The sequence below is a fragment of the Halichoeres trimaculatus genome, unplaced genomic scaffold (assembly GCF_033239565.1).
Source record: "Halichoeres trimaculatus isolate MK-OKI-2021-1 unplaced genomic scaffold, fHalTri1.1 fHalTri1_scaffold_7, whole genome shotgun sequence".
In the NCBI taxonomy this organism is placed as follows: domain Eukaryota; kingdom Metazoa; phylum Chordata; class Actinopteri; order Labriformes; family Labridae; genus Halichoeres; species Halichoeres trimaculatus.
The window spans coordinates 12,472,250-12,489,130 of NW_027437185.1; the positions used below are offsets into that span (position 1 = coordinate 12,472,250).

The following is a 16,881-nucleotide window of genomic DNA, read 5'->3' on the forward strand; positions in this document are numbered from 1 at the left end:
AGAAAAGTTGTGAAAGTAAGTAAATGATTGTTTCTCTTTTTTTTTTTTTTTTTTTTTTTTACCTTCAGCCATGCTAAATTTAGCTTTAATGCCAACGTTATCAATTTATAAAGCTAAATATAAGATAAAAATAGATAAGTATTATGAAAGATAGTACAAAGTGAGACTCCAACAAAGCTAAAGAGTGTTTTCACATGATGTAATCAGTTGGAGGTCGACCATTTTGGAGGCACTCTCACAGCACATCCCAAACAGAATGGAATTTACCTCATGGGATTATTGTCCCACAAAATGGTAAGTTACCATTGCAGATGGTGGTGAGGGGTGCAACCAGTTGCCTGAAGAAGGTAGAATATTGTGGCTAGCTAAGCTCCAAAAGGATTTCCAAGGTAATAATCTGTCATTAATCTCAACATTTGAGTCTGTTCACAGCTTTTCATGTCAGGTAGGTGACGTTCACTATCCAGAGGCAATAGCATCTTAAAAACACACTTTAGTAAAAGTAAACATATTATGATAGCGTAACTTTGAATGAGTGGTTATACATGGAAATAAATAGTTTATTAGTAAAAATCAGCGTTTTTCAATGTTTTATTTCAAGTGCCAGAAAGTGAGTCTCTCCCAGAAGAACTGAATCAATTCTTTGGACCTCCTCTCCCATAAAAAATACAGTAGTAACATCTTTGTTTTCATACCTTTAGGTAAATGTTGATAAAGATACTAGCTCCTTGTATGGCTCTCTCCCGCTTATTAGGTGTAATTTTTCACAATCTCTCTTTTTATGCTGGCTGAGTCTTTCACTGTAGGTTTTACTTTAGGTTTTCCACATTAGTTGGGAGATAAGTCACCGGTAACACTTTAATTTGATAGTCTGTCTGTTAACACTCAAGAAGCTATTAGTAGATATTTAACGAGACTCGCCAGAAGGCAAGTAACATACATTCAACTAACTATTAGTAGGCCATAAAGATTTATCTCAGGGTGTTACAACATTTTACAAAAAGTGTCTTCAAACTCGCTTGTTGTCTTAAACAGGTTATTAATTGACATGAAATTATCTGTGGTTTGACAACTTCTTGTAGGTTGACACTCAACTACTCTGAATCAATTGGTCAGTTGAAAGTATGATGTCAACATATCCAAGGTTTCTCACTCATTAAATGACTGAGTCTGTTGATACTCTGTTGGTTGTCAACTACTGATTAGATGAATTGACTATCAAAAGATAAGATATTAACTAGTAGTTGACTCTCTGTTGATTGTCAAGTTAGTTGACTGTCTGTTGAACAGTCTTGTTGAATATCAGCTGACACACAGTTGATATTCAACTGCATATCTACTGATAGCTTGTTGAGTGTTAACAGGTGGACTATCAAAATAAAGTGCTACCAAGACATCTTCAAATCGTATTTTACTGCACACTTCTATCTCCGTCCATTCAATATTCACGTTTGTTTACCTCCAATATGGCCGCACATCTGGCTAACTACCCAAGTTGTGATGTCAGTGCAAACACTATATAAGACAAGTATTTTTGAGACCACTATGGAGCTTTATGTATCACAGATGCAGTTAAAAAAAGATTATCATTTACTTACTGTAGCAACTTTTCTGTGTTGGTTGGGATAACTAACTTTTTAAACTTTCGTTGTGGCTGTACTAACACTGTGTTGTAGCTGTTGGTGTCTAACACCCACCAGCCACCGTACTTTTCTCTTCATCACATCCAGATTACCCTTCCTTCATCTGGCAGACTTCTTTGGCCTCAGAGTCTGTCGTAGCTTTTACTCTGTCCAGCCGGTGCACGGTGCTGCCCTTCCCTGGCTTGCGCATGGTGGACAAACGCCTGCGGAAACCCTCGCCGGAGAAAAAATAAAGCAGTGGGTCAAAACACGAGTTGGCAGCAGCCAGGCACAGCGTCACCACAACAGACTTCTGCATGGAAATCTTCTCTGAGCAGGTGGTGTCTCTACGGGCCAGAAAGGTGATGTGAATGGAGCGCTGCACGTGGTATGGCATGAAGCACACGAGGAATGTCAGCAGGACGATGACGATCATTCGGATGGCTCTGGCACCCGTGTCCTGCTGGCGTCTGGCAGCATGGGTACGCAACAGCAGGGTGCGAACTATGCCTGCATAGCAAACTAGTATGACCAGAAAGGGCAGGACGAAACCCGCCATCAGAGACAGATAGTTCAGAATGACTAGTTTACTCACATCCTGGCCTTGTGGAGGCTCAAAGCACTTTGTTTTGTTTGTGATGGGGTCAAACTCCTGGCCAGATATCAGGAAGGGTGAAGATAGGAGACAGATGAACACCCAGACACCAGCACACACCAGACGAGCACGGTTCTCTGTCACCAGCTGCAGGTTCTGGACGGGGTACACGATGGCCAAGAAGCGTGTGAAAGACATAGCAGCCATGAAGTAGATGCTGCAGTAGAGGTTAACATAGAGTGCGTATGAGCTGACGCGACACAGGAAATCTCCCAGGTTCCACTGGCCTTTGTTCACATAGTAGAGGACTCGCAGAGGCAGCGTCATGACACACAGCAGGTCAGACACAGCCAGGTTCAGCATGTAGATGTGAAACGGTGTCCTGTGGCGGTAGGTTTTGATCAGGACCACCAGGGCGAAGCCGTTTCCAGCCAGGCCCAACACGGTGATGATGGAGTAGGAGGTGGAGTACACCTGGTTACGGAAGTCATCGATGGATGCACATTCAGTAGAGTTGCTCTCTACGCCATCTGTCAGATTCACTTGGTCCATTTGTGGTGGCGCCCGGAGCTGCTGCAGATATGTGAAACACAGATAACATCACTTAACAAGAAAAAAGGTTTGCAGAATCACATGGCAGATAGTCTCTGAGATTACTTTGAGCTTTGTCGGCTTTGCAGAAAACCCAAAACTCAGATAAGAAAACTGATGTATTTGCGAAAACTATGAAAACATGAAATGCACTCTGCTTCCTGCATAAAACCCTCATAGAAGAACTCCTTCTAATCTGCATGGACTCAAATTTAAGACAGATCAATATTAACAGGTCAAATTACCAGAAGGACACTTAAGCATGTTTGATACATTTGAGAGCAACCAAGGATGGCTGGTTATTGCATTATGCATGGAAGGACATCCAGAATTCACTTTTATTTTTTAACATTTTATCCGCTGAAAGACCATTTAGAGATCAGTTTACTTTTGTACTCCTCATTGTATCACATATTTGATCTGCAGGAAAAGGCTCCAAGAGGTTAACACGGGAATGCAGTTAAAAACAACCTCTAAACAATGCGGCTGTATTGTCTATGATGAACAGTTCTGCAGATTTGGCAGACTGTCCTTAAAAGGATAACTTTTGAAAGCTAGAACCTGTGATCATACATCCATGTGCAAAATGGTGATAAAAAAATAACTTACATGCAATGACTGCCAGAATAATAATAATAATAAAAAAGATCAGTTTTCTTACTAAAATGCATGCATTCAATTTTGGATTTCCCAGTCAACATGACCTCTCATTTCACTCTGATCTTGTTTGCATCAGAAGCTGAGTTGTATCTATCACACTCTGCATTGTGTGACATAAGTTTATATTAATGAACATCACTAACTTCTTTACTTTCTTAATGGTTGAGAAAAATGGATAAACCCTGCTTACAAAAATGGGTGCTGAAATTACAGGAACTATATCTAAAATTTAACATTATGTTTTCACTTCAAACCGTTAGTATCTGGTTGTAATAAAATCTCCATAAAGTTTTCCTTACTGTTGAATTCCTGTCTGCCGTTATGGTCAGTCTCCTTCCCTGGTGGCGCTGCCTCACTGTGTGCCTCCTCTGACTCTCGTCTGCCAGATACTCAAGGCAGTGGGAGGAGAATGAGCTGCAGGTGGTTTCTTCTTCACGCCCTCAGTTATCTGGAAGTGGGACTGGTTTTCTCTTCTACATACAGCATCCAGTCCAATATCATCAACCCTAATTTATGCTGAATTATGGTGAATCAAAGAAAATGCAGTCAATAAATGGGTTCATTAACACAGGAAGTTGTGCTTTTGTTATTTGGTTGTCTTCATTCACCACGTTGGATCCATCCTCTCTGTGTTTTTATCTTGGCAGAATCTTGATTTTCCAAAGAAATTGTGCTGAAACATGTATTTTCTTCCCTACACGCACAACTTTCATGTATTACCTCGCCTGACCTGTTGCGCTCTGCCAAAACCTCCTCAGGGATCTTGTAGCGGTTGACATGTTTACAAATGAAAGTCTTTACGTAACTCAGATCAACTTTCTACAGGGTCAGACTTGTTGATTCCCAGCACTCAACGTGTCATCATGTCACAGCTTTGTAAAGTAATTTGTTGAGTTTGTAGAAACGAGAGGTGATGAGGCAGAGACACAGGGAGAAGAGTCGACTCCTCTTCACTCCTCTTCATGTCTCTGCATTTCCTTTGTTTGCTTCTAATGAGTCTGATTCACACTGAGTTAATTGAGAGCTAATGCTGCAGTGGAAATGGCCTTTTTTATATATCTGCAGTTAAAAGGCCAGTGTGGCGGAAAGGCTGGATAATTTCTTTGTAATTTATTTAGTCATTGTACAGCAGCAAAGACAAAATCTCTGCATTCAGGAGCCGCCTGCGTCATCACCATTTACTTTACATGATCACAAAAGGAACTTGCTTTTGGCTTGATGGTGCATTGAGTGCACTTAGTGGTTTGGCAGCAGTAGATGCAAACTTTCAGTCTGCAATGAGCCAGCATCAAGACCACTTACTCCACATGCTTAGAGAATGATATCTTAATTAGATCGATGGTGCAGAAAGTACCACACAGAGGAGCAAGAGGGCAGAGAGCAGAGAGTGCTTTGACACTTCTAATAGATGTTACTAGTGCACTTGTATTTTCTGGAGCCACACTTCAAAAGTACATTTCACAGCTTCGCAGTTTGAGTTAAGCTTTTATCCACCGAGCCGTGGTTTTGATCTTAGGAAATTGACCAAAACTCCAAACAACAAACTAGAAATGAGCTGTGACGATCTTATCTGCAGGTGGCGGGTGTTGTTGATAGTTTCTATGGGGATCTGAAAACTGTATTACATGGTGGATTGTGAAAAGGCCAACAGAGAAAGTGCATCTTCCTCCTTGAGTTTGTTGGTGCAATCTGTAAAGACTAGACTGTGGTTTTATTTGATCAAACAATTGAAAAAAAAAACTAAAGAAACCCACATCTGCTTCTTTTGCATCAATATTGAGTTAGTTTGCTTGCTGTTACTTTGTGTTAAACAAAAGAGAGGAGGATGACTAAAGAAAAACAAAGAGTAAAATTAAGAAGAGAACCACTACCAAACATAAAAAACATGTTGGAAAGAATATCCCCGTGGAAAAATTAGAGGAACACAGAGGTAAGGTAACTACAGAGACTTATACACAGATGTGACACAAGACCCAGGTGAGAATAACCCAAAACAGAATAAAAATTGAAGGAAACATGCAAGAGCAGGAGGTGAAACATAAGCAAGCACAGGTACCAAGGTACCACACACACGAAAAGCTGAGTAACACAAGATTCATCCACAAAGAGGAAAAGGAAATCAAACACAGATTACAACACAAAGATAATACAGAGCAAAAGGGCGACACAGGCCAGTTTCAACATATTGGCAAAGAGTTAGTCACATTGTTCCATTAGGTGACCTAAGGTTGTATCTGATACCAACGTTTTCCAGGTTGTCTCCAGTGGAATACCTGTGAAAAATGGTTTAAGTGATCTCAGTGTAGTCACATACACCATACTTCCTGTGTGGCCTGCGTCAAGTAGACTGAACCTCTTCTATCTCTTCCCCCAGTTTCCCAACTCAGAGCAACAGAAGCTAAATTTAATATGAAATTCACTGGAATCAGTAAGTTATTTTTAGACTACATCCTGTTGGTAATAGGTTTGTTTCCTGTGAAACTATTGATTGAGGAAAAGTAAAGATCAGCCATCAGCAGGTCTATGAGGCATGAATGGGGTCTCTGATGTTTGGTTTTTGAAAAAGGTCTTAATGCCACCTTGTAGTGGTCTTTGCTCAAACTAAGCTTAAGTTACTCCAGACAAACCCTGGATTTCAAAGCCCCTGACTGGAGTCTCCTGTGTCCCTGGTCAAACCACAGGTAGCCTACCGAAGGCCATGCTGAGTGTTGTTTTAAAGGATGCTCCTTGGACAGAGGAGGGACAAAAGCCGCGTCTCCACCAAGCAGTCTGGTTCGGTTCAGTGCAGTTTGGCACGGTTTGGTACAGTTAAGCCTGATCCTGTTTGCGTTTCCACAGCAATAGCATGACGCCGTAGCAGTGCAACACAGTTTACCCCGCTAATAAATCCAACGAAGAAGAAAAACGCGACACAGTAACAAAGAGCATAGATGGAAGACATGCAGCATTTAGTCCTTTCTGTGATTGGCATGTAGCTCTTTGATACACAGTTCAATCAAACTTTGTTTCAGAGAAGTCTGTGTGCCGCCAGGAGCAATGCAGCAGCTGTCGGGGTAAGTGATGATTCTTTTGACCAATAAACGGTCTGCAGTGTTGTAGCTCCACCTTCCAAGACCGGTTCAGTCTGGCACCCATGCGAAAAGGCCCCAAAAAGTGGGACGACTCATCGTTTATTGGGGATCTGTACCTGGATAAGTCAATGGAAAACAAAATGCGTGCTGTGCTGAGACAAACTGAACCGGTCTGCTTGGTGGAAATGCGGCTACAGAGAGTAATGGCACCTGTGTGAGGACAATTTTAAGGATTATAAAACAGACTTATGACAACAATGATTCCTTGTTATATCCTAAAAAAAAAAAAAAAACATCTCCAAAAGGATTTCCACTTACTGTGATGTTCATGCTAGCTGCCTGTATATGCCCTGAGAGGTTTGGTATCAGACCAAAGGGTTATTGACACGCCAAAACTTTTTTTTAGATTTCTTCCACAACAAATAGTCACAGTGAGTGCTATTTCTGACTTCATGAGAAGGCAGGATGAGATTGGACAAGGACATCAGAGAGATGAGACTTATCACTTTGACTACAGGGAGCAACAAAAACAACCCACACAAAAAGTTCCTCTCAGGGCTTTGAATAAACACTGCTAACACAACTCAAAGTCTGTCTCTGGTTCTGTGCAAAAGAACAAACAACAGAGACAATGAAGTCAGTGTGCAGTGTTCAAGTTTACCGTCTATTAAATGCAATGTGCAGAAACTGGAGTCAAAGTTAATGTGTCATCACAGAAACCAGCTCTCTGCAGCAGGCTGAAAAAAGTTTAGTGGAAGATGAGAAAATGAACCAGAACAGCTCCATGAATGTTATCAGACCTTATCGATGATCAAAGAAACACCAACGTTTGAGTGGAGAATCACTCAGAATCGGTAATGACTCTGAGTGGAATTAAGTGACGTCTTCCTTCATCAGAAACAATCATCTGATCACTGTTTATGTCAAATGGATGAGTAAAGGCAGCACTGATGTAATAGAGTAACACTTGAAACCTGTTAGTGAATCCTCACCACTGTGACTCTCCCACAGCTGTCACCAAGCTACTCTGCTGCTGCTGCTGCTGCTGACTAACCGTCTGAACACTTGTAAAGTTTGTTTACCTGATGCAGTCCTTTGCATATTTGAGCTGGATCCAGCTGCTCCTCTGCCTTTGAATGCTCTTCCTTTCATGGAAGTGAGATCTGCTGTTTCTCTCAGGGTTGTCACTGACTGACCAATGACATATTTTATATGTTTGCATCAAGCTGAGACCACAGATACTACAGTTTAACATTTATCACATTTTAACAAACATCAACAGACATAAGTGAGCATAAAGTTTCAGACAGTAAATACCTGGGTCTTTATCTGATGAGGGGATGTGTATTGAGTTTAACACTTCTTTTCTCTGACAGTCGATTCACAAACCGCAGAGCAGGATGTTTATATGGGTCACTTTGTCTCTTAAATGTTCTGATTTCTTCGTTAAAAAGAGCTTGGAGAGAGGAAACAAAGTTTTCAGCTGCCTAGCATGAGAGCTGTGGTTTCTTAGCTGCTGACATTGTGTCTGCACACAGTGCGCTATCTGATGTAGAGGCATTGCCAAACATCCTTGAGGTTCAGTTCAGTGAAAGCAGAAGTACACCTGCCAACATGTCTGTCTCTTTTATGGTTCATCACGAATAGGAAACAGAAATATAGCTAAACCATGACAGAGACACACCGTTGATGGTAATAAACAATATCAGACTCTACACACCTAGATGTGCTTGTACAGCACATATTTCCACTCTCCAAATAAAAGCCTGCAGGTCTTGTTTAGATAACTTCGTCAGGCAAGATGAAACAGAGGTATTTGGCTGTGTACAAACATGCACACATAAAAATACCTGATGGCGGTAAGAAGGAAAACCAGAAACACTTTTATCTTCTTTCTGAGTATTTCTACAGAAAGTCACAGACTGTTTTTCCTATAAGGTGCACGTGATGAGCACATCACAGCAAGACTGTGAGTGCAAACAGCAACACAAGCCAGGTCTAGATGTTTGGGAGCAGAGGAAAAAGCAGACGTCATCTTTCTAACAGTTGTGTGAAGCCATGTGTTTGTAAACTGAGGCATCACTGGAGTCCAAATCCCACCAAGTCTGTTCAAACTTCCCTTGCTATGTGTTTGGATAGGCTTTATGCGTTTACTCAAATAATTAACTTGAAATTCATTTAAATATTGTTTTATCACGTTTCGTTGTCTCAGCTTCTTAATGCTAGAGTTTTTACAGCTGTTTTTCCACAGACTTTTTGTGGCAGTGTTAACAACATTAGAGGTTTGTTTAAATGGGAAGTTAGTATTTCAGTTGGTGTCAAAGTATTGTATATGACATTTCTACCATTTTAACTAATAAAAAACCAGTCCCATTAAAATGACTGTGTAACCACGAAAGCACGACAAGTATCAAATAATTCCCCTTCCTTGAAGTTATGCAGATGTACTGATGGAATAAGTTATTTAATATGAAATATCATCTCAAAGTTCATTCTAAATACTTGTTTTCTAAACTTAATAAAATGGGTTTTTGTTGTACTCAGTCAGTTTGCCATAGACATCAATGTTTTCTCTCTTTTTTTGGGTCAATAAGTTTAAAATTATCTTAAATCTCATGTTTACAGCGATGACCGTTAAAATCATATTCATAATAACTTTTTTGCACAGTATCAGATTCTTATGAGAAAAATGGTTACACCAATTAACATTTATCAGTTTCATGTCTTTTACCCAAAAGCACTGAAAAACAATACAGAATTTCACTGATCTTAAAAAAATGTACTTTGTACTTTTTGCTTTTAAAAACTTAAGTAGTTTTAAAAGGAAGTGCTTTGGTACTATAACTTGACTAAAATCTTTACCGAGCAACTTTCACTCATAGCTGAGTAAGACTGGTACATTTGACTGCGAGTTTGAAAACTTTGTATCAACACTTAGACTATGTACTAGAGTTGAGTCCACCACTGGCCACGTCAGTCCACTCAGGCATGCCCTTTTATCAGCAAAACTTATAAGTTTAATATCCAAATGAGAATATTAGTTACGGAAAGATCCATTGCTGTAAATATAATCTTTTCTGGGTCGGTGTGTATGTGGTTTCTAGTGTTTCAGCTCTCTCCAGATGACATCAAAGAGTCCTTTGGGCCCAGGGTTTGGGGAGCATTGAGATTCAGCCAGAATGAAACTGTGTCCACCTGATGAAGCATCAGTTTCTTGTTTTATGGGGCTGCACGTTCAGGATGAATGATCCTCAGACAAAAAAACAAAAAAACAAAAAACTGATCACACGACAGTGTACACTCCACACTGAGAGTCATATTATCATTATTATTACTACTATTGTTATCATTATTATTAAAAGTAATAATAATAATAATAATAATAATAATAGTAATAAATTAAACTTATGATTTAGGTCTTTTTTCATGTCATTTCCTAAATTTGGGAACGTCATCAGTGGTTTATTGTCATTCACATTTGTGTCAACCAAAATCTGACCTGGTTATGAAGATTTGAAAAACGACCTGACTGTGAATGGGACAGTCCAGCCATCGTAAACAGACCAGAGACACAAACAGACCCACATTACCACCCATAGTGCCACTGAAAGCAGAAACAAACCATCAAATCAGGCTCTCCAAACGATGTATAAAAAAAATGATTTCACTGACTTCACCAAGCCTTTGAACACCCATCCTGTTAGTTTTGTCAGTGACCTTCACATCAAAGCTCACACACTGATACTCATGTGTTGTGTGATACACACTTAGTGAGTGGAGAGATTAGTCAGCTCAGAGGAGTCATATCATTGGCAGTAATAACAAAAGCCATTCATTACTGTGTCCACACCCAGATTTTTGAGGATGTGTTTTAGGTTTGTGGACAGCCTGCCCTTGGACTACATCCCAGGTCTGTGTGTGGGTTGTTTTATTTAAGCTCAAACATCCACACATTCATTTAGCACAAGGGCAGCTCCAGAAACACTTCTGAAGCTCTCTAAAGGTTTATAGCCAGCTGATAAGCTTCTGAAATCACCATTCATTTATTTAAACAAGTGTGCTTCAGTCTCAGCTTCTCCTGAAGCAGGTTTTGGATCCACGTCTGGATGCATTCAAGGCATCCTTGCATCTCCCCCTCTGGCACCCTGGCTCCTTTTTTGGCCCTGAGCCGCATGGAAAAACCCATTCAAACAGGTTTACACTGATGTCAGTGATGTAAGGAAGGCCCTCGGGCACAGATTCTACTCCTACATGAGTCAGATGAAGTCTGGCTTTCCTCCAGACCAGACATTATGACATTTGAAGTACCAGGCGCTGATAAAAAGAAAGGAGCGGGGACTCCTCCTCACTCTCCTTCAGCCTCTTTGGGAAGAGGGGCTGGCATGGGAAACACATTTGTTAGCCCACATCCAGGGGACGTTGGACAATGAATTTCGACCTCAACTTCCTGCCCATTCACAGGTAAGTCTACTTTCTCTTTTATCTGACACTGACTTGGAAATCTTGGTGATGAAGGAGGCTTTAATTTGACGTCTAACTGTCAGTCAGCTAAATTAAATTATCAGGAAAGAGATCCAACAAAAGTAAACACAAACATGAGACATCATGTTTTATGGCATGTGGTACACTTTTAAGACTCGCCCTGACTTTGTGGTCACATTTCAGGAACTGTTTTGTGTTGGAGTCCTTTAGAATGTTTAGAGGTCTCTTTTAATCCTTTATTTTCAGTAAAATGCTCTCTAAAAGTCATTCTTTAGTAAAAACTTGATTGAGGTTGTGTTCATCGTCACCAGTAACGCTGAGGATTGACTGATGCAATTTTGCTTGCCCAGACCTCTGCCTACATTACACAAGCACACAGTCATAAAGAGCAAAGAGGCGTAAAGAGGATTAGGAGGAATAAAAGATAAACCTTCAGCATGCTTTTCAAGCTTGGTTGAGTATTTCTTTTTGACTGTGTGGTTTAGTGATAGATCATTAAAGCGGGTGGGGAGGAAGGACCGGCTTTATATTCCAGGTTTTTATTCACTGACAGCGAGCTTACCCGACTGTTCTGGACTTTCTGCAGATCTAAACAGGTTTTAAAGACGGCCTGGGGGATAAGCTCTTGGTGCTGGCCTGGTTCTACCACTGAAGGAGGGGTCTCTGCCTCTAAGGAATGGCTTCGTCGGTTTCTGCTGCTGAAGCTGGTGACAGTGCTGCTGTTTCAGGGCACCCGGGGTGCACAGCTCCCCCTGTTGGTGAGCTGTGCTTACAGCTTGCAGGCCCTGGTGCTGCTGCGTTCCCCCCGCATCTCCACAAAGCCCTCCACGGTGCTCCTGGGTCAACTGGCGCTTGCAGATGTTCTTGTGCTGCTGAGCTGGTTTCTCCAGCTGGGGGTGAAAGTGGCCTTGTGGATGGAGGGGGCGGGGCTTGAGATCAGCGCTGACCTCATGACAGAGGGAGACTCGGCGTGGTGGAGGGAGGCTGTGAGCATGCTCAGTGAGCAGCTGCTTGATGCTCACCACCTCGCCTCTCTGCTCATGCTGGGGCTGCTGGGTTTGGAGGCCACGCTGGTGTCACGCTGGCCTCAGCAGACCCGGAGGTTCAGGACTTCTCACTGGGCTCAGCTCAGCTGCAGCCTGGTCTGGGTACTCGTGTTACTCGAACTGTTGTTCCTGCTCCACTCAAAACTTTTGCCTAGCCCCGGCTCTCAGACTCATCCTTCAACAGACAAAAACGCTCAGACTCTCCCTCTGGGACAGGAACCTCTCACCTACTTTCCTGCGTTCTCCCCCTGCCTGAGGACGACTCTATGGTTGCTGAATTTAAGGCTGCATTATGTTTTCCTCTGCAGCAAGGTGAAGAAGAGAAGAAGCTCCTTTCATTGAAGAATGTAGCTGGAAAAACATTATGAAGCCAGCAGAAGTACTGCCTTTTCATTTTATTTTTTTAGAATTATTTGATTATAAAAGGTCCGAAACCTACAATAACAGCGTGGATATCAAAACTGTTTACTGTTGCGGATTTCCCTTGTATTTTATGAAGTTGGCGTTAGCAGTTTGTAAAAAGTAGCCCAAATGTAAAGAGGTTAGAAATAAGTAACTGCAAATTAAACATTTCAGATAAAATACCAGAGTCTGTTTGAAGCTTCTGTGGGGAGCTACCTGTTTGCGTAGAAATTGGCACCCACTGTGGACTAAGCTGAAAAAAAAAAAAAATCATCCTGCTATTTAAAGGTCTCATATTAACTTTTCAACAAGTTCAAATAGGTCTCAGAGGTCCCAGGACAGTCTATTTAATTTTTTCCCCTCAAAATCCAGTTATTTTCTGGACTTACGGCTGCAGCATGACGTTTCTGAGTGGTTAGTAACAAATATTATGTGTCTTGATACCCTGCTGCAGTTACCATCAGGTAAACAAAGCTAACGTTAGCAGCTTGGTGCTAACCAGAGTTATATGACCATACCGAGCAGAAAGAACCGTATGCAGCCTGGACTGTTAGTTTTTTTAGACAGCACCATGAGGGACATCTAACAGGCAAACTAAACTGCAGCAGTAACACACACATTAGTGGTGACTGTGGTCTTAGCGTCCATAACAACAGCTGAGAGTGTGTTAGCTACCCTGTAGCACAACATTAGCTCAGCCGAGTGCTACCGCGATAAGTAGTCTCAACTGCCCAAACAAAAGACAACATTGTGTATATAAAGCTAGCTTCATGTGAAATATATTTCCATATATCTTCTCTTCAATGTCCCCTGATATTATTTACTCATGTGTGTTAATGTCGTGTAAGGAAACTAAGTTACAAACCGTAGCTTACGTTAGCTGCCATGCTAAAACCACATTCATCAGGCTATCGTGATAGGTAGAGCACATAGTAAAGCAACAAAAGTTAAACTTACAGCTCCCACGTATGTAGCTGGGTCACGGACAGTTGGCACAGATCCATGCTTCAGCTTCAGGTTCTTGGCGAATCCTGGTTTGTACTGGCACTCATTGTGACAGCAGTACGAAGTGAAATAGTGAGCACAACATTTAAGGAGTTGTTGTGGGTGCATCTCCATCAAAAATAAAATTAATCCACCGCGTCTTCAAAACCTCATGAGAGGGAGTTTAAAAAAAATACTTCTGTGCTTTTTTGTGCAGCCAACAACAGAGCAACCGCCGTGCTCGTGCCTTCGCCATGTTTACATTACAAAAGCAGCTGAGCAGCCAAGGTGAAAAACGCGCTGCACAGAAGGGGCAGTACAAGGGGCGGGCCTGGAGGAGTTACTGCTTCAGGATCATGACGTCATGCAGGGCAGATCTCAACTCTGCGTGTTTGAGCACACATGTTCTGAAAGCAAACTTTGTCTGGAGCAAGCAAGAGAAGGGGTTGTTTGGGGTTGTTTGTAGACAGGCTGTTACAAAACCAGTCTAAAGTTAATTTTGCATAATATGGGACCGTTAATGTTTCAAACATTTGAATATTTTCTGCAGAAAGAGAAAAAAAACACTTGTCTGGACCTATATCTCTCAAGTGTTTGTAATTTAAAATTACAGTTTTATGAAATGTAACATTTTTAGCTCACGGTCATGTTTGGTAATATTTGCTTTTTTAGGTCAGGAAAATAAATCACAATTAATCTTAGTCTCTTCAGAAACCAGGTAAAACACAATTTACAAGAGCTTTAACAGAGAAGGGATGAATTTATAAATTTTTGTTTCTAAGTCACCTTTTTGTTTAGTGCCAGCCTCTGTGTTTCAATTTCCTACAGTGACAGGATTACTCCAGCTATACAACCTCATCTGTGAGCCAAAATTGCAGAATAAGAGTAAATGTTTAAATCTTTTAAATTGTAAATATCTTTGAGCGACATTGGGCTGCTGTTGCTGTAAAATGCGGCTTCATGTGGGAGTTCACATTTGACACGCTTTGGAAGTCAGCTAAAGACAAATTTGAACAGATAGTGATCATGTTTATATTGTAAACAGGCTCATCCTGCCCTCCACGGGGTTTGATCTGGCAGATAGTCCAGGTCAAGACGCTGAAGTGAAATACAACAAAGGAAGTTTTTAAAAGTGTTTGCAGATTTTCAGACATGTGCTTCATGGAGTATTTCTCTTGGATACTTTTTCTTTCTAGCTAAGGTCTGTTTACAATTCTTTACCCCGATCAGTTCTTGGAAAATATAAAACAGGTTCTGCTGTCAGAATAGCTATAGTAAAACTGGTTTAACATCTGCTATCCACTCATTTCCTGTGCTAGATACTGTTCAGATGTGTGTGCAGTCACAGTACATAAATATTATCTGTGTGTACGAGTCAAAAGTCGGTCAGGATGATAACAGAAATGCTAGCTGCACAGGGCTTTGAGCTTGAAGGCAGCAGAGAGACAAACAGTGGCTTCAGCTTGGATACATGCCAACACAGCCATCAAAAAATTATACTAATTTGTTGCTGAGGATGTTAAAGATCAAAGATGAGCGTCCTGTGAGTAAACAGTTTGTCTGTGAGGTGCACTGAGGAAGTCTGTCTATCTGTCCCTCTCTGTGGTCTCAGCTGAGAAAATGTGCATGATGCAAACACAAAGGACCGAACTAAGGAAAAGAAAACCTCTGTTTGACTTACAGGTCCAGAATCCCCTGATGTGATGTAAGATAAGTCCAGTAGAGGGCAGCACAGCTCTTACACAAGCAGGCTGAACCAATTAGTATGTCTCCTTCAGTGTGTGTGTGTTTGTGTGTGTTGCTGCAACTTCAAGTGTTCCTGGAACTAATCAATTAGGGCTGGAGACAGAGGAACAACAGGGTGGAGAGGACTGAGCAACACTGGTGGCAGCTTCCTTCCCATGATGCTCTCTGTTCGGCTGCATTAACCCTGAACAGTGTACGCCAGCTTTGAGGCTGTCAGTCATAATGGAACAATGTAGGTGGGACGACAAGCATAAAATAACAGATCTGTTTGTCTTCTTCGGCAGGTCAGGGTTCATTTGTACAGGATTAGAAGGAGCAGAGGAGAGGACCATGTCATGTGATTTAAATTACATATAGTCTGACGGATACCAAGAGGGATGGTTTCCTTTATTGAGACACTCACTGTAAGAGGAATGTATAAATTGAAACTCGAGGACAGAATTGAATTGTAATGTAAACTTCTGCATGTTTCTAATCCATCACTGAAACTCTACAACCTGTGATTTGGCCAATCATTAACGTCCAGAACAGGATGTCCTTTAACTTGCAGTTGTAGTCCTCCCCCATCAGGTTGTGTAAACAGCTCAGTGTGTGAACAAACTGAAGAGATGCTCTGATTCAGAAATGTTTGTTTTTCACTTTCATTCACTTCTCTCTATCTTTTCTTTTGGTAAAGTGCACTTCCCATCGAGTAGATTTTCACTCCAGAAACTGTGAATGTCCAACTTTGAACAGTAACACTCAGGCTGAGTTCCATTTATCTGTCCACCAAAGTCTTAACATCAGGATGGCGATACCAGGACCAGAGTAGCTAAATGGAATGAAGCCACCGTGCATTTTAATGTGTGCACTTGCAAAGTCGACTTGTCTTCAATTGTTTCTAAGACAATGTAAAATACAAACAGGACCAAGCTGCTGCCAGCCCAAGTGTTCAGATGCATCTAATTTATCTCAGTGTTGCAAGAAATTAATTATTTTACCCCCAAAACTGTTACATCCTATGGTTATGAGCAACATTTTGCTTCTTGAATTTGTTATATGTCATTACAATGTTTCCCTCAGTTGCCTTTGTGAGTGTTTTGACAATAGACAGTATAATAAATCATGATGTACATGAAGTTGCCCATTTTTTTTGATTCAGTTTTGAGACCTAACATAAACGGGGGCCATATTAGAAATGCAGAACCCAGTAGGAGCTAGGATGAGGTAAGAAGGCACCTGTCAGTCAAATTTTTTTTCTTTATCCATTTCAGGTAGTTGTTACATTTTTTTTGTTATATACTGGACTCTAACATACCCTTTCTCAAACTATACTCATACATATATAACTTTGAAAATAATTATTTTATAAAAATCAACCACAGTACAGTGAGGGCTGGTAGAGAATTCAGCAATTCAGACCAAAGCAGTTTTTCAACCAGGGTTTAATGTAGTTTATTTTGGCTTTTTGGTTCGGTGGTTGAGTTCCAGCCCATAACAGAATCTCGAAGAGTGTAGTTTTTAACTTTTCTGCATCAACTTCATAATCTCAGACTGGAGTATGTCGCTTGCCTTTAACTAGTGTTAGTTTTTTTGGACCTTAGTTCTTTCTGTAGTCTTGAAACTGTGCCTTCTTTGATTACTTGTGTGCAGAGCCTTTTTTCACATTTTGATTACAGAAACTAACAGGAAAGGACTATTTC

The 16,881-nt window shown here is 41.0% G+C and overlaps 1 protein-coding gene across 1 annotated transcript; it reads right to left on the minus strand.

Moving 5' to 3' along the window:
• Positions 1-1,712: 1,712 nt before the first annotated feature.
• Positions 1,713-13,527, minus strand: cysltr1 (cysteinyl leukotriene receptor 1). The gene is made up of 3 exons (XM_074674452.1): positions 13,427-13,527; positions 3,768-3,984; positions 1,713-2,790 (listed from the first exon to the last, which is right to left on the minus strand). Exon 3 carries the CDS (start codon positions 2,767-2,769, stop codon positions 1,732-1,734), a length of 1,038 nt encoding a protein of 345 aa, XP_074530553.1. The 5' UTR covers positions 2,770-2,790; positions 3,768-3,984; positions 13,427-13,527; the 3' UTR covers positions 1,713-1,731.
• Positions 13,528-16,881: the final 3,354 nt, after the last annotated feature.